Source organism: Mustela erminea, chromosome 5 (assembly GCF_009829155.1).
Source record: "Mustela erminea isolate mMusErm1 chromosome 5, mMusErm1.Pri, whole genome shotgun sequence".
In the NCBI taxonomy this organism is placed as follows: domain Eukaryota; kingdom Metazoa; phylum Chordata; class Mammalia; order Carnivora; family Mustelidae; genus Mustela; species Mustela erminea.
In genome coordinates this window covers 70,868,960-70,889,646 of record NC_045618.1, presented here as the reverse complement: position 1 = coordinate 70,889,646, position 20,687 = coordinate 70,868,960, and the positions used below count along the sequence as shown (strand labels likewise).

The window sequence follows — 20,687 nt, the reverse complement described above, 5'->3', positions numbered from 1 at the left end:
ACCCCCTTCTGCACTGTTTCGTCTGCCTCTTGTTCTCACTCTGCCCACTTTCTACAATATCCTTTAGATAACCTCATTTGATTTTTTTCCAAGTGGGGTCTACACCTACAATATGATATTGGCATTTATGAAAACAATAGACATACAAGCACCACATGTCCTGTTATCTTCTCCATCCTCCAGTAAACACTGTCCTGCCTTCATGTAGTGTCCATCTTGCTTAGCTTATGAAGGGTTAGCCACATAGCTTATTAACACATGCCATCTTGGAGTTCTGGCTTCCTGACCCATTACATCCATGGCCTCAGCCATCATTCAGCCCTTGTCCAGTTAGCCTGCTTCCCTCTGGGCCCTGCATGAACCTGTTTTCCAGCCAAAGCCCCATGCCACAGGAAATGCAGTCACCTGTAACATCTCTTAATTTTTCTCTTGGCAGGTGAAAAGTGAATTTATCCCATCTACTCCATATTTCTCAACTTCATAAATTACAGCAGACTTCTTTTGCTGAGTACTGAGCCAGGAGTCCTCTCTCTACAAATCTTCACTCTACAGCATTCATCTCAGCTCCCCACCCTCTCCTTCCCCATGCTGCTTGCACCCACCCTCCAATAAACCCACCTATTATTTATCCTGAAGAGAATAATTATCATTTTCTTTAATCCTTTTGATTATTACTTAATTACCCATTTATCCTTCTAATGCCATAGGCTAACTCCTAAGCAGTCTTAACATCTCAACAAAGCGAGTCAGTCTCTCCCTACAGAAGAATTCTATACCACTGTCCTAAGAATATAATACTCTACTCACATGTGCAGGCTCCTATAACTTCTTCAGCTTGAATTTTATAACATTTTCTAATTTTCAGTGCCTCATCATGCCCAAACTGCCTCCCTGAGATGTGGAAGGGCAGGAAGTAGCTCCTAGAGGAGGAAAAGGGTGGGGAGGAGAGAAACAGAAGGAGCTGCTTCCTGCCCCCTAGTTCTTCCCAGGCCTTAAAAGCTGGGCATGGCAGGGAATGGAAGCAAAACAGCGGAGAGGAGCTGAGAAGTTCAAGGAAGACTGTTGGCAAGGTCCCAGTGTTGCTACCTCAAGGGCTATCAATGCCTCACCATGCCCTATATTCTGACAGAACTCTGTGACCCTGGAGACCTTGATGAGTCAGGATGGAATGTAGTCTCAAGATAACTGCTGCCACCACCACAGGGAGCCGTCCAGGCCCAGCCTAGCCAGCAAAGCCAGACTCATGAGTGCCCAGGAGATTCCTTCAAGCCCAGAATGATACCCACCGGAGAGACTAGGCCTGATGAGAGATTCTGAGGATAGGTGGTATGAGGAAGAACTGCTTGTTCCAAACAGAAGAAGACTTCAGCAATTCCAGGAACTCAGGATTCTGAGACTCAGTCCTGCAGGGGGTGGCAACTGTCTGGAATGGGGCTGGACTCTTCTGGGACTCAGGGCCTTGCAGCTCTTACCCCAGTCGTGGCTAGTATTTTTGTGATTTGGAATTAGAAAAAAAGGGGAGGGATAAGGAATGGTTTGTGTGTGTGTGTGTGTGTTCTATCTTTGGTGATACTCAAACAGGGAGTTAGTAAGTAGGAATATTTCAACTGGAGAGGAATGTTCTTACGCTCACAAACACTACTCAATATGAATACTAGTATGCCTTGCATTTTTAAAAAAGATTTATTTATTTATTTTTGGAGAAAGGGAGAGAGACTGTGAGTAGGGGAGGAGGCAAAAAAAGAGGGAGAAAATTTCCAGCAGACTTCGTGCTGAGAACAGAGTCCATCCACCCTGGAGCTTAATCTCAGGACCTCAAGATCACGACCTGAGTCAAAACCAAGCATTGGACACTTAACCTACTGGCACCCCTCGAATACTTTGCATTTAGAGCAACATGCATTTACTAAGAAAGCCACCTGGTAGTCAAAATCATCATCATGAGCTCTCTGGACCCTTCAAAATTAACACGAAGTTTTGCTGTCTCTGTAGGTCCTCAAGTATGTTCCACATAATGAAGCACAGTCACTATAGCTCCCGATTCGGCAGCAAACTTGGATTGCAGTGCATCGGAATGCATGAAAATGGCATCATATTTAACAATAATCCAACCCTCTGGAAAGCCATTCGTCCTTTCTTTACAAAAGGTAATCAGATGCTGGTGACCTTCTGCTCTTTTATCTATAAATGAGCCCCTTTTCTGGAACTTAAATTCTGCTGCATCACTTACGTTGAAATAATAAGATATGGTAGGCACTATTCTAAGTACTTGATATTTTAATCCCACAACAACCTCATGGGGTAAATACTCTTGTCACCTACATTTTTCACATAAAAAAGCTGAAATAACTTACCCAAGGTCCCCAAATTAGTAAATGGTGGCCCAGAAGACAATGCCAGTGCCTACATTTTTTTTTAAAGATTTATTTATTTATTTGACAGACAGAAATTACAAGGAGGCAGAGAGGCAGGCAGAGAGAGAGGAGGAAGCAGGCTCCCTGCTGAGCAGAGAGCCCGATGCGGGGCTCGATCCCAGGACCCTGGGATCATGACCTGAGCCAAAGGCAGAGGCTTTAACCCACTGAGCCACCCAGGCGTCCCCAGTGCCTACATTTTTAACCACCACAGACTCCATTTTTCCTGTTGATACATAAAGCAATTCCACAGACATGAAGAAGAGCTACAGCTCTGTACTTAGGATCATTTCAATTAAGAATTTAATGTTTCAGTCACATGTTTGATTTAAACATAGCCAAACAATGTGTTCACTGAATCATTGACTGACGTCCTAGATGTTTTAACAGAAAGCAATTTGTGAATAAAACTAGAGAATTTTAGAACTAGGAAGGACTATATATGTCATCTCATCCAGTCTCTGAATTTTATAGTTGGGGAAACGCAGTCCTAGAGAGGTTGTGATTTTTACTCAGACAACATAGCAAATAATAGATGAGTAGGGACTTGGTCCCAAGGATACTTATCTATCCTTTACTGTATTTCACTGGAAAATGAAGCAGCTGGGGAATACACACAGCCAGTCTTTGAAATCAATATCAAGGAAGATAATCATGCCCTGTCAACACTGTCAGTGATAGAATCTGGGGCTAGATGGATCTTAGGCCTGACCATGCAACATTCTTCCCTCCAGCCAGCCTCTGTAGTGAACCTGGATGCTTCCCATGTGGCTACTGGGACTGGGAGAATCTATGCCTGACACAGCTGCGCATTGATTCTCTCTACAGAGTTGCCCATCACCAAGGCTCAGTACAACTCTACTATAGACTCCACTGTATTAGTCTCCTAGTGCTGCTGTACCAAATTGCCACAAACTTAGTGAGCACCCAGAATACAATGATAGTCAAGACATGGTCCTTGCCCTCAGGAAGTTTATAAAAGGGGGAGGGGCAGATATCATATCACCAAATATCATCCTAGGTGATATATTATGCTAGAGGTGTGTGCAGAGTGCTACAAGACATAGAAAAAATGGGCCATCTAAAGTATTCTGAAGGGTCATGGGAGGTTTTTTCAGGAGCAGATGCTTGCAATAAGTTTTGAAAGAAGATAAAAGCTATCTACATTAAGAAAGTTTGACAAGGATGCATTCCACAGAAGGAAAGAACAGAATACTCCAAGACAGAGAAGGGTGGAACAGCACCGTGTGTCCATAAGTAGGCCCTTGTGCCTGTCATGGACACATGTAGGCATGAGGCCTAGGGGAGGCACCAAGCTGAGTTCATCTCAAAAGTTACAGTAAGTCATTCAAGATTTTAAGCAAAATGACATGAACATCTTTTGTGACCTTTTTTTAGATAAACATTGTATATAGAAGATCAGATTTTCTAATAAAAACATTATAAAACTACCCATATTAAATGCCAAAAATAGAGGTCTTTAAAAAAAAAAAAAGTAGAAGTCAAATTACTTATTAAAAGTTCCCTGCTGTGTCTGACATTTTTAGTAATCAATGAGAGTCCCAAGCATTTTTTTAAAGATTTTATTTATTTGAGAGAATGAGAACATGAGTGAGAAGCAGAGGCAGAGGGAGAAGCTGACTCCCCACTGAGCAGGGAACCTGAAGTGGGGCTCCATTCCTGGACCCTGAGATCATGACCTGAGTTGAAGCCAAATGCTTAACTGACTAAGCCACCCAGGCATTTCTTGAATCTCCCTTGAGAGTTATGTTTCTCATTAGTTTTCCTGATATGGCAGAAATTTGGAGTTACCCTATGACCCTGCAATTACACTACTGGGTATTTACCCCAAAGATACGGATGTAGTGAAAAAAAGGGCCATATGCTCCCCAATGTTCATAGCAGCCATGGCCACAATAGCCAAACTGTGGAAAGAGCCGAGATGCCCTTCAACAGACGAATGGATAAAGAAGATGTGGTCTATATACACAATGAAGTATTACTCAGCCATCAGAAAGGATGCATACCCAACTTTTACATAAACATGTATGGGACTGGAGGAGATTATACTGAGTGAAATAAGTCAAGCAGAGAAAGTTAATTATCATTTGGTTTCACTTATTTGTGGAATATGAGGCATAGTATGGAGGACATTAGAAGAAGGAAGGGAAAAAAGAAGGGGGGGAAATTGGTGAGGGAGATGAACCCTGAAAGACTATGTACTCTGAGAAACAAACTGAGGGTTTTAGAGGGCAGGAGTACGTGGGGATGGGTGAGCCCAGTGGTGGGTATTAAGGAGGGCACAGGCTGCATAGAGCACTGGGTATAATATGCACACAATGAATTATGGAACACTACATCAAACACTAATGTACTGTATGGTGACTAACATAATGTAATAAAAAAAAAAGAAAAAAAATTTGGGGGTACATTTTGGTATCTAAAGTAGTAACATTAATGAAGGCTTTGATTCCCTGGGCTTACAAATGGAGAGAGAATGAAGAGCAGCCTAGGCAAATGGCCCATCCTGGAGAGATGAAGGTGGAGGGGCAAAAAATAGCCTGTATTTCCTGAAACTGCCGGAAGAGTTCTCCACAGTGAAGGAATTACATTGATTACTTGCTCTACCTTTTTTTTTTTTTAACCTGGATAAGATTCAGTACTTTTTCACACATTTTAAAAATTAAAATTATATCCACATCAGGCCACTGCCTATAAGCAATGATATTACATTTTGCTTATATGGTTGAAACATGGCTTCCAGCTCTTGGACAGAGAGGCAAGTCATACATTGGTATAGGAGGAAACCACCTATATTCCAAGCCAACCCTTCTGCACAAAGGGCTGAATCATTAAAGAATCATAAAGGAATCCACCTGGGAATGCGATAGAAAGTATGAAAATCAGAAAGTATGCTACCAACCCAACCTTCCTTTTTTATAGATAAGTAGAAATGTTAGGACTCTAGAACTGCTCACCAGGCTTCCTTTCTTATTTGCAAAGTCTGCCTTCAGGGGGTTCTATTGTACAACTGATTTTTTTTTTTTTTTAAGAAAGAATTATGGCTATAAATTTTCCTAGGATTTTTCATTGCATTTCAAGAACTGACTTTAACAGTAAGTCTGAATAATAAAAGACATAAGTAGGAGAGATGACTCTTAAAGAAAACTTAAAAAAAAATAGGAGAAAGGAGGGCTTTAATTAGAGTTAAATTCTCTAGACAGATCATCTACCACCATGACCCACTAGCTACCCAGATGACCTAGAGCAGAGCCAGTTCACTCTGTCTTTACTCATTTATTCACCCATCCTTTCATTCGTTCATTCCTCTATTTGACAAATAGGATTTGAAGGCCACCATGTACTGTGGACTTGAAGGACAGTGCTAATAGGAGGCTGTCACTGCACTTCAAGAATTCCCAGCCAGTTGGGAAGACTGATACACAAACAAAAATTTGCTTAGTTGTCATGACCTTGGCTGAGTAAAACAAATCTAGAAGTAGTCTGAAGAGAAACCAAAAATAAGAGAACACTTTTGGTAATTTCTAAGACTAGCGTTTTGAGCTGCATAAACCACAATTAAACAGGAAGCACTTTAGAACAAATAGTCAAGGGCCAGTTTGAGTAGTTCGATAGCAATACCCTGCCACCTGTTGAAATATAAACATCTCCCTGGCCAAATCTAGACCTTCTTTAGAGAAATACATATACAATAAATATGGAAAATCACTGATGTGTGATTCATGACGATAAGTACTAAATGTTTCATTTGTAGTCTCACAAGTGATTTGCCATAACATGAAGAAGAGTTTAATTTTGAATATTTTCAGATTTTCATTCATTCATTCATTCATTCATTCATTCACTTTTCCCCATAAAGGTGATGCATGTTTGTAAAAAATTAGGAGAATGCAGAAAAGTATTCAAAAAGACATGAAAATTTCTGCTAAGTTATTGAATTAAAAAAATCATGTATGGTGAAACTCCACACAGAAAAGGCCATACTAAGCTGATTTGTGTGTGTCCCTAAGTTCATGTGACTCCCTCTCCGACATGCTCCCCTCAGCTTTGTCCGGCCCGGGCCTTGTGCGCATGGTGACCGTTTGTGTTGGATCCATCCTCACGCATCTGGACAGGCTGGAGGAGGTCAGCAACGAATTGGGGTACATCGATGTGTTGACCCTCATGCGGCGTATCATGCTGGACACCTCCAACATTCTCTTCCTGGGGATCCCCTTGGACGGTACGTGAGAACTGACATGCTCCACTTTATTGACTAAGGGAATGGAGGGGATTACAGACTCAAGGAGAGATAATGTTGCTTTTTTACATCGCTCATATTCAAACATCTCCAAGTATTCTTCTGATTTTTTCCCCCTAGAGTGTCTGCCTTGCTCCTTTATAAGCTTCTGTGAGTAGGGACCATCTCCTCATCGCTCTGGGAAATATGATTCTACCCACAGTCAAAGCTTGACAAATATGATCAGTTCATTTGGCCATGAATATATCCTACCACCAATCAAATGGATATATTTAACCAATTCCAACCATTCTTGTGGGCACATGCGTGCACACACACACACACACACACATACACACGCACAGATATACATACATATATATATAAATATACATATATAGTCCTCCCTCAAAGCTACTAAGAATGAAAATTTTGACTGTCTGTACGATAATAGTGCTGGTGCTAATGCTGTTGGAAATGATAAAAAGAGCTACTATTAGTTTAGTATCTACTATAAAAAAGTTGCTTTATATATGGAGTTTATCATGTAGCATTATAACAACTCTTGTAAGAAGGTCCCACTCAGAAAGCTACTCCCTTCACTATACTACAGAAACAAATATTAAAACACATACATGCAACTCTATCACCACCAAAAAATAAACACTAATCAGTTGGGTTAATTCCATGCTGCTGTTGTCCAGCTTAATGTAATTTCCCCTGAATTCTAGCATGTTTGCTGACTCATGCATTCATTCAAAAAATATTTGCTAATTGCCTGTTTTATGCTAGGCACTGTTCTAGGTTCTGGGGACTGAACAGTGAACAAGACAGATAAAGTCCTTGCCTTCAAGGTGGTCACATCCCAGTGGCAATATAAACAGAGACAAGTAAATATCTCATAATACATCAGGCAAAACTAAGTGCCCTGAAGAATAAACGAAGCAGGGAAAGGGGATAGAAAGTGCAGAAGGAGGTGCAGGGGGTGGGGGGAGTGGGTGTGGCTATCCCAGAGAGAGTTGTCAGGAAAGGATTGCACATGGAGGACACCTGGACATCAGCCTCAGTGAAGGGAGATCGGGAGCCACATCCAAGTCTGAGGGAAGAACACTTCCGGCATGAGAATGGGGCCTCATTTTAACAATGGCCCAAAGCAGCTGAGCTGTAACACCTGCTGCCTCACTGGCCACATTTGGAAGAACAGATAAGCTATAAGCCCCCTTTTCTCCTCTCCCACTCTGCTTACCTCATGTCCCCTGCTCTTTACTTACTCCCCACAAGAGTCATAGGAACCTCGCCTGACTGTCATTTGGATGGGCGCCCCATTCAACTCTGAGTATTTTTAGTCACACCCATTGCTTCATCCCCTTCAGACAGGAACTCTAATCCCGGCTGGCCTGTCCTACATGCAGCTCTCCGAAGGTCAGGCAAGTTCGTGTTTTATTAGTCCCTGCTTCTTCTGGTTCCTGGCTGGCCTGGGTTCTTAGGAAGGATGTAAATCTCTCTGTAAACTTAGGCATGCAGGCTGTGATGTTAAGAATCTGCATAACCCATGCAGAGTTCTGTTGATTCCCTTTCTCCCCACCCTATCCTAGTTAAACTCTCCATTTGCCTGAGGGAGCCAGAGTAGCCAGAGGAAAGAACATTACTCAGAGGTCAGATAGGGCTGGGCTCTAGCCTAAGGGCCACCTGCCACACTGGCTGTATGGTGTTAGGCAAGCTTCCCAGTTTATTGGTCTGAAAAAGTGATGACACTATATTACTCCCCTAGCAAGATTGTAAGGATTAAATGAGGTCTCTTTTGTAAAGCATTTTGCATGGTGACTGGTATTTAGCAGTTGAAAAGAAACGTCTGTTCCCTTCCTTCTTGCACAATTTGAAATATGCAGGAGTTTTCTTTCCCCAAACATGTAATTTAATTAAAGGATGTTCCTTAGGAGTTGACTATGCATGAGGCTCAGGAAAAGGGATACTAAGATGAATTCTATACTCTGGACCAAGATGTAACCAGGAGAGTGACGTGGATTTTTGCCCTCCCAGGTGCCAGAATTGAGGTAAATGACACCCGTAATTATTGGTGTCCCTCTTATTTCCCATAGTCAACAACAACAACAACAAAACAAAACAAAACAAACAAACAAACAAAAAACAGGAAGGTGTTGGACACTCAAAGAGGTGACATGAGATTCTAGGCTGTGTCTATAACACAAACTTGAAAACTTGCCAACTCTGGTTAGCTTGGTTGATTTAGATGTCAAGCAGAGTAAGTTAATGTTGGTTTGTCTAGTGGCACTCACATGGCTGAAAGCTAAAGCCCAGGCTGGCAAGAGACTCTATACAGGGGGACTTCTCTTCTCAGGTAACTTTCTTGGGCTCACATTTTTGCTCAACTACTCTGCTCTTTGTTTTGTTTTTCCAGAAAGTGCCATCGTGGTTAAAATCCAGGGTTATTTTGATGCATGGCAAGCTCTCCTTCTCAAACCAGACATCTTCTTTAAGATTTCTTGGCTATACAAAAAGTATGAAAAGTCTGTGTAAGTAACACAAGTTTGGAAAACTTATCAGTGAGATTGGATTGACTTTGGGTTGTGTCTTTGCTATTGTTGGCCTGTTTGGCTAGCTTTCTGCTCTTCAGAACCCACAGGGGAGCTGTGGATTAAGTTGCTGATGAAACACTGTACAGCAATTTAGCTGCACGTGGTGGCCAGACCAGAGTAAGGGAGGCCCGAGGCCCAGGCAGCTTTTTAACAAGGGGCCAAGTGGGTGGTCTGAGAGCCCCAAGTCTGGAATTAGGGCATGGCAGTATGGTTTCAGTTGAAGAGATGGGTTGGCTAAACCTATCATCACTATCTGTAAAAATTCTCTTTTCATATCTGGAAAGTGGAAACACAAAATCATTTTATAGCCCTGTTGCTTCTGAATGAATTTAACATAATTCAACTTGTAGGAATTAACAGTAGTCTCAAAAGAATTTTTTCATAATGAATATAATGGACTTCAACAAAATGTGTGATTTCCTTTTTTTTTTTTTTTTTTTGGTCATATATATGAAACTGTCATTAAATGGCTTTGCCTTGATTATAGACAAGTCTAGACAGAAACTGGACAAATGCCCAATGGCCTTCAGGCTAAAGAATAGGTTTCTAGAGTGTAAGGAGCCAGCCACTAAATACTGCCCCTCTAACCATCAGTGAGGAGATTATGGGGTTTAGAGGCAGACAGACCTGGTTTATATTCTGTCTCTACTGCTTAGTAACAAATTGGCCTTGGGCAGTTATTTAAAGTAAAATATAACCTACCTTCCAGAATAGAGATATAGATCAATGAGAGCCTATATGTGGGCAATTATCACAGAGGATGGCACATAGAAGGCACTAAAGATGATGGTTTTCTCCTTCCCTCTGTTCATATCTTCCCCCAGATGTCCCCAATGATTTTAAATTCTCCATCTCTAAAAGTTCCCAAGCTTGTTTGAAGACCCAACTTTATCCTGTTTGTGTAATTTTGAAAATTTAATAATGTTAGTCTCCAGGAAGGAAGCCAACTTGGTGTTGCTTTATATATTCTCCTGTGGTTGGTGAATATTAAGTAGGTGATTTGGACACTTGGGTCTTTATATGTTTCATTTAGTTTTCACCAGAGCTTATTGTAACTTGAATCAATGAGATAAAAGATTCATCACTTCCATATGTTCAAATTTGGCAGTGGTTTGAAGAGTCTCATTTTATGCTTCTTGGTCATTAGTTTGGCTTTGGTTTTGGCCAGCAAGCCCGTTGAAACTTATTGCATGAAACTATATAATGGTTTCTCTTAGGTTTCTATAGAAATTAGCTCCACAACATTCCCTCTGTATATAATATTTGTCAATGGTTGTTAGTACACTAATCTACATATCCTATCTCCTAGAGCAGTAAAGACAGAGAGAAATCTTTTAATCTTCTCTCCCACCCATACCCATTGTTATTACATTTTTTAAAAATTAAAAATTAAAGTATAACTTACATAAAACATTACTTTCAGGTATACAAACAACATCATGAGTCAGTAATTTTAAATATTGTGAAATGATCACCATTATATCTCACTACTAAACTTTCTTCTCGTGATGAAAGCTTTTAAGATCTATACTCTTAGCAACTTTCAAATCTGTAATACAGTATTGTTAACTATAGTCACTATGCTGTACATCATGTCTCCATGACTTATTTTATAAGTAGAAGTTTCTACCTTTTGACTCCCTTCAGCCATTTTGCCCACCCTTACCCCTCTCCACCTCTGGCAGCCACCAATCTGTTCTCTGTATCTCTGAGCTAGGGTTTTGTGTTTTAAGAGTCCACATATAAATGAGATCATATATTAGTTGTCTTTCTCTGTCATGCCAGTACTTTTTAGGAATATACTGATGGAAAGGATTCTGGGACAACTACTCCCATCCCTATTTATTCAGTTTTATACTTCTGCCTGTCTTAATTCCCAATATTGCAGCAGTATTGTTTTCTACTTTTTATTCTGGCAAGTTTAAGGGTTTTTTTTAGCCACAGAACACCTTAAATAAGTGTTGCTGGCCTGGACTGATAACCTAACCAACCTGTTTGGATGCAAAATACGCTCAGAGTTCCAAACCACAGACTCACAGATACATTCTTATAATACATGTTTGTTAAGTTGGAGATTTCCTGTTTCCTGAACACTGTCGATGAACTCAATTCTCCCAGTGTTTAAGGGCATATAAATTCAGACACATACATTTATGTAAGACCAGCTTCTAACCTGAATAGGGAGAATTCCAATGGACATTCATAGGTCCCAATTCTGGCCCAGGGAGGACGTAGGTGGTCAGAAATGGCTGAAGTTCCATCAAGGAATTCTCCATGAATTTATAGTCTTAGAGCATTTCAACAACTCCTCAACCTAAATTTAGGGGCCGTGGCTCAGGTAGGAATGCTATGAGCATCCACAGCCCACCAACTGAGTGAATATCTGTCCCTTATAAGTAAGAGTTTCAATATTCGCTGAGTAAATGGACTGGTAGATGAATGAATGAATGAATGAATGTAAATTTATCCCTGGTGTCTTTCTGGAGGTATGTATGTATCTACAGGCACACTTACAGAGATACACAATAGATAGCAGCTTCATTTTTAATGACACTAGCCTGAAGAATACCTCTTCAAATGTTCAAACACCTTTCTTAAGGGGCGCCTGGGTGGCTCAGTTGGTTAAGTGTCTGCCTTCATCTCAGGTCATGGTCTCAGGGTTCTGGGATCAAGTCCATCTTGGGCTCCATGCTCAGTGAGGAGTCTGCTTCTCCCTCTGCCTGCCGCTCCCCCTGCTTGTGCCTGTGCTCTCTTTCTGACAAATGAATAATAAAATCTTAAAAAAAAAAAAAAAAAAACTTCCTTGAGATGCCCATAAAGAAACTTCAAAAAGTGGGAAGAATCTTAAAAATCTTAAAGAATGTTCCCTTACTGTTCCTGCTGAGCTGGAGTAAACATAGAGGTTATTTATGTCAGCACCACCCACAAGGTGTACAGGTGACTATATCAGCAAATTTTTGAAAGAAGGATTTATTGTACATGTAAGGTAATGCAGAATAGCATGCCCTGAGATTGGTAAACACTACACTTAGAGGTGGACACATACGGTTTAAGACAAAGGCAAGCGTAGCAGAATCTAGATCTTAAGATGGACTTACTGTTCATTGAGCTGAGCCCTTCACTTTAAAAGAGATGTAAGAGATGTAAAGTAGGAGTAAAGAGAGTCAATTATCATATGGTTTCACTTATTTGTGGAGCATAACAAATAGCATGGAGGACATGGGGAGTTAGAGAGGAGAAGGGAATTTGGGGAAATTGGAAGGGGAGGTGAACCATGGGAGACTATGGACTCTGAAAAACAATCTGAGGGTTTTGAAGGGGCGGGGGGTGGGAGGTCGGGGTACCAGGGGATGGGTATTATAGAGGGCACGGATTGCATGGAACACTGGGTGTGGTGCAAAAATAATGAATACTGTTATGCTGAAAATAAAAAATAAATTAAAAAAAAGAAGAAGAAAACTAAAATTAAAAAAAAAGAGAGAGATGTAAAGTAGGTCACATAGAAAGAGAACAATCTGAACTAGAACCTGACTCTCTTTCCAAGGTGCTCTTCCCCTTACCACACCATCAAAACACATATAATATACATACTCTTGTGGCTAGTCAATCAATAAATATCTACTTCATGTTTACTATGTGGCAGAAACTGCAAGGTACAGGAGTAAATATCAAGAATAATATTTGATCCCTTGTGTTCACTTTCTAGAACAGGAAATCTCAAACTCAATTGTTTCCAGAGTTGGGCAAATAGAAATGGGCTGGGTGGTTATGAGTCAACAGGAAGTGAAGGTGCCTGGGGCAAACTGGTGAGTGCATGCCCCCACCAAAGACCTTCACTGGCCTTTGGTCACTTCAACTTAGACACTGTACGGGACCCATCAAAAATCAGAAAACATGATTGGATTTATCATTCTGGTACCAGCTTTTAACCCTTAACTAGAGGTTACAGCCTTCATTTTGCTACCAGTACCTACAAATCTTAGCTAAATTTGGTTCCTTCAGATGAAGTGTAATGAAAATGTAATTTAAGGATCTTTGCGAAAAATTAAGTTCAAATTCAGTAATTCATGAGTGCTAAAGGCTTCAATTAAAGCAGATAATTTTATTTAAACAAATGGCAAATGAATTCATTTTTGGGTGCCTGGGTGGCTCAGCTAGTTGAGCAACTGTCTTCAGCTCAGGTCATGATCCCGGGGTCCTGGGACTGAGTCCCTCATTAGGCTCCCTGCTCAGTGGGAAGTCTGCTTCTCCCTCTGACCCTCCCATGTCTCATGTTCTCTCTTTCTCAAATAAATTAAAAAAAAATCTTTTAAAAAAATGAATTTGTTTTTCTAGATGTCTTAACTGACTGCAGATAGATTATATTTTCTTTTTTTTTTATTTTTTTATTTTTAGCAAGGATTTGAAAGATGCCATGGAAATTCTGATAGAAGAAAAAAGACATAGAATTTCCACAGCGGAGAAACTGGAAGACTATATGGATTTTGCCACTGAGTTGATTTTTGCTGAGGTACTGACCTGGATTAACCATAATTCCCACACAATATATGTACTCGACTGTGTGCAGGTTGTGTAAAGATCCCCTCTTGTAATTGTTGCATACTTCTGCTTTTAAGTACCTGCTCTAGTACTTCTATAATGATGACTCAAAGAGCCCACTCATTGCACATTCTGGTGAGACTGACCTTTAAGATCGAAACTACTGTGTCTGCACAGTACAAAATATGAAAATGGGGGAGCCCAGAGACAGTAAATACAGATAATTGATTAAATTTTTCTGATCTCACATGAAGACTATTATGAAAAATGTCAGTTACAGAGGTGTAATATTCATGACCTCATTTTACTGATGTTTTTGATCCTAACTGTCCCTTCCCCTCCTTTTTGGAAGCTTTGAGTTTCTTTTCTAACTTTTCTCCCTTCTTCCAATTGTTCAGAAACGTGGTGACCTGACAAGAGAGAATGTGAACCAGTGCATACTGGAAATGTTGGTCGCAGCACCAGACACCATGTCTGTCTCTGTGTTTTTCATGCTATTTCTCATTGCAAAGCACCCTAAGGTTGAAGAGGCAATAGTGAAGGAAATCCAGACTGTTATTGGTAAGAACTGATCAAATAATAATAGAGCTTAGAAAACAATTCCTTCTGAACCTCAGCTTTTTATGTTCTAAGAATCTGATTTCAAAAAATCTTTATTTTAATCCATCCAGAGAATAATAAAGGTAGTCATTTTGCCACACTTGGTTATGCCAGATAGATCGCAAATCCATTCTTACTGTGTTTTTTTTTTCATTATAAAAACAGTGCATCCTCGTTGCAAAAAAATTAAATAACACAGAGATGTATAAAGCAGAAAGTGACATTCCCTGACCCCTTCCACTCTCTTCACCAGCCTCATCTGTACTCCCCAGGGGGAACCACTGTTAATACTTTGCTGTATATTCTTCAAGGTCTTCCTTAATATGCACTTAAATGTTCTGCCTACCCTACCAGGACCAAATGCTTTTGTGGGTCCTTCCAGGGAACTGGCTATCATCTACAGCAGTGTTTCTGAGTTTCAAGCAGTCTGTTTACAAATAAACTTCCAGTCAGTGGCAGAAGGACAAGGGGAGGATGACAGCAAAGGCAAAAGAATGGTCAGTTTCCCTCTCCCCCCAAATCCAGTGATGCTGGACCCTTCTTCCCTAGTCCTCTCCCCCTCAAGCTGAGCAGGTCCCTGCTCAGCTCTTCCTGACACTACATTTTCTGTTCTGCCTTTGCCTAAGCATCATTCTGCATGCTGCCACTCCCTTCCATACAAACACTGTCATATTTGGAGGAAATTGCTTTCTGGGGAACAAAACCAGAATTCCTTATTTGGAATGTCCTTCATGTGGATAATCTTTTTTCTTTTCTTTTCTTTTCTTTTTTTTTTTTTAAGAGGGAGAGCAAATGAGAGAGAGCAAGCACAGGTACCATGAACACGGGTGGGTGGGGTTGGTGGGAAGGGGAAGAGGAAGAGGAAGAGAGAGAAAGAGCTGCCTCAGGATCCTGGGCTGATTTTGATTCTGCAAGAGTGGTAACCCATTTGAGGATGCTCTGATGCAGGGCTTGATCCCACAGCCCTGGGATCATGAGGAGCCGAAATCAAGAGTCAGACGCTTAACTGACTGAGCTACCCAGGCTCCCCAATGTAGATGATCTTTTTAGGAACACATTTCTGACATTGAAGAGATATCAGTAATGATAAAGACCTTTCTCTCTTGACCTTATACAATCCCTGTGAAAAGACTTACTTGGTTGCAGAGCAGCACCATCTTTTTAAAGCCATTCGAGTGTTACTTAAAATAGTTGACAGTAAGGGGAAATTTCACAGAAGGGTTAAATATGTGAGAGAAGGTATCTACAGATGTGTTGCTGTGCCTGGGAAGACAGATAGCAGGAAGCCAGAATAACATCCAAGCCCCAAATTCCAGAATGGTTTCTCATGTGCCCCGTCAGGTTCTGGGTTCTGGGTCAGGCACAGGGGGAAATCAGTGAATAAGCCAGAGCTATTCCTATACCTGTAAGGCTCACAGGCTGGCAGGAGAAAGAGAACTTAACAAGCAAGCCCAGTAGAGTGAAGAGAGAGCCACAGAATGATGGAGTTCAGGCAACAAGGCGAAAATTGTTCTTGAAACCATGAGCATTTAATACAATTTCCTTGAGAGGTGAAAAGTGTTTGCGCCCTGTGATGTCCCCCTGACACTTCAGCAAACCTTTACAAAGATGGAAAACAGCTGAACCATGTGTCCATGTGTTTGTGCTCCCTCCAGATACACATACATACTAATTACTTCCTAGGGAATGCCTCTCATTATCTTCTCTATCGTCTTCACTTCTATCCACCCCACCCCAGATAAATGTACCCCCATGAGACCCTTGAGTGTAAAAAAAAAAAAAAAGAAAGCAGTATGCAAAGTGCAGGGCTGTTACAGTTCTCTAACCAAATGAGAACTTTTCTGAATGGCATAGTTGTATAGAAGACAAAGCTGACTGAAGACCCAGGGCTGATTTTGGTTCTGCAAAAGTGGTAACCCATTTGAGAATGCTCTGAGGCTTTGCCAGTTCTGGGAGTAATCCAAGCCTCTCTGACCAGTGTCAGGCCAATCTGAAACAGTGAAAGTATCTGTCAACCCTAGCACATCTAGAGTTTAGCTGAGGCTCCTGTTTTGCTTTGGTAGGGAGACAGGTTCTTGCCGCTCTACTGCAATGGGTCGTACTTGATGAGATGGAAGGAGGGACTATCAGTGATGCATTCCAGGCAGATGACTGCACAGGGGACCAGACGAGAAAATTTCACTGAAAGGGATTTAATTCACCATTTCACTTTGACTAGAGAGGGAGTGAATGTCCCCTAGAATTTAGAGGAGGATACCAAACTCGAAGACAGAGGCCAGGCAGATAAAAGTTTGAAGCAGACTGTGTAGGTCTGCATAAAACCACAGGCGGATTCCCCTCTAAAGGGCTCATCGGCCACTCAAGGTCAGCTCGTCACTGCCATGCAGGGATGTGGGTCCAGTATCCCCAGGTTTTCTGATTTTTCTAGAAATCCAGACTTTTCCATGAAATCTCCTAGGTTTTATAGTAATTAGCTTCAAGTCTGAATTTTTATAAAACATGCTGTGAACCAAATGACATACTCAACCTAGGTTGCTGGTTTGCATTAGAATCTAGAAAAAAAAATATTTTCAGCCAGAAGCTGACTTTTCTGTGGAAACTAAGGGAGTTTTAATGCCCATCACATATTGTAACTACCATTACCTCCTTGGCCTGTTTACCTGTTCCCACAGGTGAAAGAGATGTAAGGATTGATGATATGCAAAAATTAAAAGTGGTGGAGAACTTTATCTACGAGAGCATGCGGTACCAGCCTGTTGTGAACTTAGTCATGCGCAAAGCCTTACAGGATGATGTCATCGATGGCTACCCAGTGAAAAAGGGGACTAACATTATCCTGAATATTGGAAGAATGCATAGACTCGAGTTTTTCCCCAAGCCCAATGAATTTACTCTTGAAAACTTTGCAAAGAATGTAAGATCTCTTCCTTAAAACTAAGCATGCCACTCTTAAAAATGTCAACTGTTAAATCCTCTCTGGTTCTGTGTTTGCACCATGTACATTTCATTCTATTTACTTATTTCCCTCTATTGCCTCACCAGAAGCACATGTTTCCTCTGGCTTAGGACAAGACTACCGTCCTCAAGCCAACAATGCTGGGTCTCCAGCTCTGAGAAGCATCCACATGGTGGCCACACAATGGGTCAAAGGTCCAGCCCTTAATTTGGCTGCCATGAGATAAATGTTGTTTAACCCAACAAGCCTACTTTCCCATTTCAACTTGTCCCTTTGTAACCATGTAGATTCAACTCTGGCACTTCCTAAGCAAAGGAAAATCCAGTTGTGCTTCAGATGGAAATCAAACGAGACGAAGATTTAGTTTTTACAGTCTGCCTTTGGTTAGCCAAATGGCCCAATGAACCCTAGTTCCCATTCTAAATGGAATTTAGTACCTAGAAGAGCTTCAGCTTTTTCTATCACTGAAATATAGTGTAGATTCTGCTTCAGTTATGTCAAATTTTAGGCAATGATGTTTATTAACCAAAATTTTCCAGATATTTCCCTCGTCCTCCTCTTTTTCTATTTGCATATGACGTATAAATCTGATCCCAATTAATCCAGTTCTCTAATTCATTCTGTTTCTATGTGATCAACCCAGGCTATGTTGACAACTGTTCAACAAAGATTTATTGAACATTTACTATGTGCCAGGTACTATGTAAACACAGATGGTAACAAGACAGACAGATTTGGTCCCCATTAATTTTTTGCATATCTAAAAATATTTGGATGCTTGACACTAATGGGCCAGGAGTCAACACCTTTGCACACAAAAAAACAATCTTTGCCTTGGTGAAATGCAGTAGAGTAATAAAGCTGTGGCTATTGCACAGACCTAGTTGAGTATGCTAACACTGGTTGTAATAACATGATGTGCATTGCTTTATCCCAGCAAATTAATGTGAAAAGCAGGGACTGTCCAAGTTGGGCATATATCATGGGGTGAATCACACTGGATAAAAAAAGAACTTATTTGAGTTACACTCATGCATCTCAGTGAAGGAACAGTATGGTTTAGACCCTATAATGGCGTTCTGACCGATTGGTGGTTTCAGGGTGAATCAAAGAGAGACTACATGACTCTGGCTAACTGTCTGATCATTTTCATAGGTTCCCTACAGGTATTTTCAGCCTTTTGGTTTTGGGCCCCGTAGCTGTGCAGGAAAATACATCGCCATGGTGATGATGAAAGTCGTCCTGGTTACACTTCTGAGACGATTCCACGTGCAGACATTGCAAGGAGAGTGTGTTGAAAGTTTACGGAAAACATATGGCTTGTCCTTACACCCAGATGAAACTAGCAACTTGCTGGATATGGTTTTTATCCCAAGAAATTCAGAAAAGTGCCTCAAACACTAAAGAAAATTGATCAGTACCTACTCTGGAGCATTTCTCAACAGTAGTTCACATGAAAATCGTCCGTCTTGACCAGGTAGTGTCATCCTCACAATGAACATTTGGTGGCCTGTGCCATTTTATAGGCATACCTCATATGGATTGTCAGCAAGTCAGGAGACATTGCTCACCTGTTCTTTCCAAATCAGAGAACAAGACTTCCAGAGAAAATAGAGGTCAAGAGTTTATAGGGAAAATGGTCAATCCCACAAAACATGCTTTGGAAAAAGTAGGTCATCAGCAAAACTTACATCCTCCTTCCCACAAAATCTCTACTGCCTGCCCCCAAAGCACTTTAATGTCTGGGGAAGAAACACTCAAGTCCATTAGAAAGGCCAGGCTGATGTCCAGGTACTTAGGACCCAACATACCTGCTAATGTGAATAAAAGTATTTTGATTTAGTTTTCAGTGGTAGGCTCCATGACATTCATATTCTTTGGAGAAGTGCTTACAAATTCAACATTTGATGTTTCCTATGAATTATTCAATTAACTCTTGATTACCCACAGGTGACTTGCCTGTGGCAAAGTTAAATAGGGGACTATCCTTTCCCAGGGTCTCAATTTATCCTCAGCCACTCACTTCTACTACAATAGACACAGATTTGGGTAATATAAAGTAACTTAGTAATAGCCTGAGTAAAATATAATCAGGACCACACATCTGCTATAGGAAAAGAAAAATCACCCAATGCATTTCAAATCAAATAAAAATTCTTTTCTTCATGTTTGTATCATTGATTAGCTCCACTAGTGCTAATCAAGAGATAACTTTAAATAATGGTATCTATGAACTCTTACAATGGCCCCAATGATTTGAGAGAGGAGAGCTCCTTTACGTCTACATCTAATTCCACAACCTAGTGGGTTCAAACCCATTCCAACCTCTTTCTCCCTCAACAGTTTCCGCCTCTCTTTCTTTCCGTGATTCCGAAGTTAACAGCAACAAATCAGTAGAGAACATGGTCAAGGTAGAGGTCTTGCAATCATCTTTTATCCTACCTCGAATTTAATAGTTACTTTAGAGATTTAACAGCTATTGAGTTTATTGAATCATTATATATAGCCACGGATAAAATGCACACCTTATAAATTAGTTCTTTAAAGAGAATCAAGTATGGGGCCCCTTGGCTGGCTCAGTCAGTTAAACATCTGACTCTCGGTTTTGGTTCAGGTCATGATCTCAGGGTTGTGAGATCGAGCCACGTGTCGGGCTCCATGCTGGGTGTGGAGCCTGCTTAAGATACCCTCTCTCCCTCTCCTTATACCCTCTCCCCACTCTTGTGTGTTCTCACTCTAAAATAAATAAGGAAATAATAAAATTTTTAAAAAATAAAGAGAATCAAGTAGACAAGTTAATTTTCCAAATACCACTTTACTTGTTTTAAATAGCCAATATGATTGTATCTACTGAATGCCATTTAAAAATTGTAAACTCATTTACAAGTAAGTAAATGTTTGCTATTGAGTTAAGTGCCATCTCAACATTTGAATATTTTTTTCATCCTACTGTTTAGTAATAGGACAACAGATGAGAATAAAATGAGAGTATAAGAACCCTGAGAGTAGGAGCTCTTTTATTTCTTTTGTAATCCATCCCAATCCCCCATTCTGATTCTGTATATTTACCTTGCTTATACATAATTTAAGTGGCCTCAGAATACAAGTAAAGGGGAGGCAAGTATTCTAAGAATTCAAGGATAGGTCTTAGTAAAGAAGGAAATATTTGAACTTGGAACAATATGGATCATTTATATGGCTTAAACATACACAGAAATATACCTGTATACCTGGATATGTCCATAGTCAGGTCTGGACAAGCATCCAAATAATTCAGTTTGCAGTAAGAAAGGCCAGGATTCTATAGTTAATGTACCCAAGTTAATTCACTTGATGACTAT

At 40.6% G+C, this 20,687-nt stretch overlaps 1 protein-coding gene and 1 long non-coding RNA gene across 12 annotated transcripts in view; one reads left to right on the top strand and one right to left on the bottom strand.

Moving 5' to 3' along the window:
* Nucleotides 1-20,687, bottom strand: part of LOC116591069 — a 172,558-nt gene that overhangs the window by 51,338 nt on the left and 100,533 nt on the right. The window lies entirely within an intron of this gene.
* The window catches only part of LOC116591066 (aromatase), a 108,256-nt gene that overhangs the window by 86,000 nt on the left and 1,569 nt on the right, over nucleotides 1-20,687 (top strand). For 9 of the 10 annotated variants that reach the window (XM_032343720.1, XM_032343723.1, XM_032343722.1 and 6 more), the window contains 7 exons: nucleotides 1,993-2,147; nucleotides 6,481-6,657; nucleotides 9,074-9,188; nucleotides 13,647-13,761; nucleotides 14,189-14,351; nucleotides 17,063-17,304; nucleotides 18,502-19,967. In XM_032343720.1, coding sequence (XP_032199611.1) covers nucleotides 1,993-2,147; nucleotides 6,481-6,657; nucleotides 9,074-9,188; nucleotides 13,647-13,761; nucleotides 14,189-14,351; nucleotides 17,063-17,304; nucleotides 18,502-18,750 — 1,216 coding nt within the window. In that variant the 3' untranslated portion in view covers nucleotides 18,751-19,967. Of the gene's footprint in view, nucleotides 1-1,992; nucleotides 2,148-6,480; nucleotides 6,658-9,073; nucleotides 9,189-13,646; nucleotides 13,762-14,188; nucleotides 14,352-17,062; nucleotides 17,305-18,501; nucleotides 19,968-20,687 lie in introns of those variants that run through there. The other variant, XR_004285829.1, reaches the window with a different exon arrangement.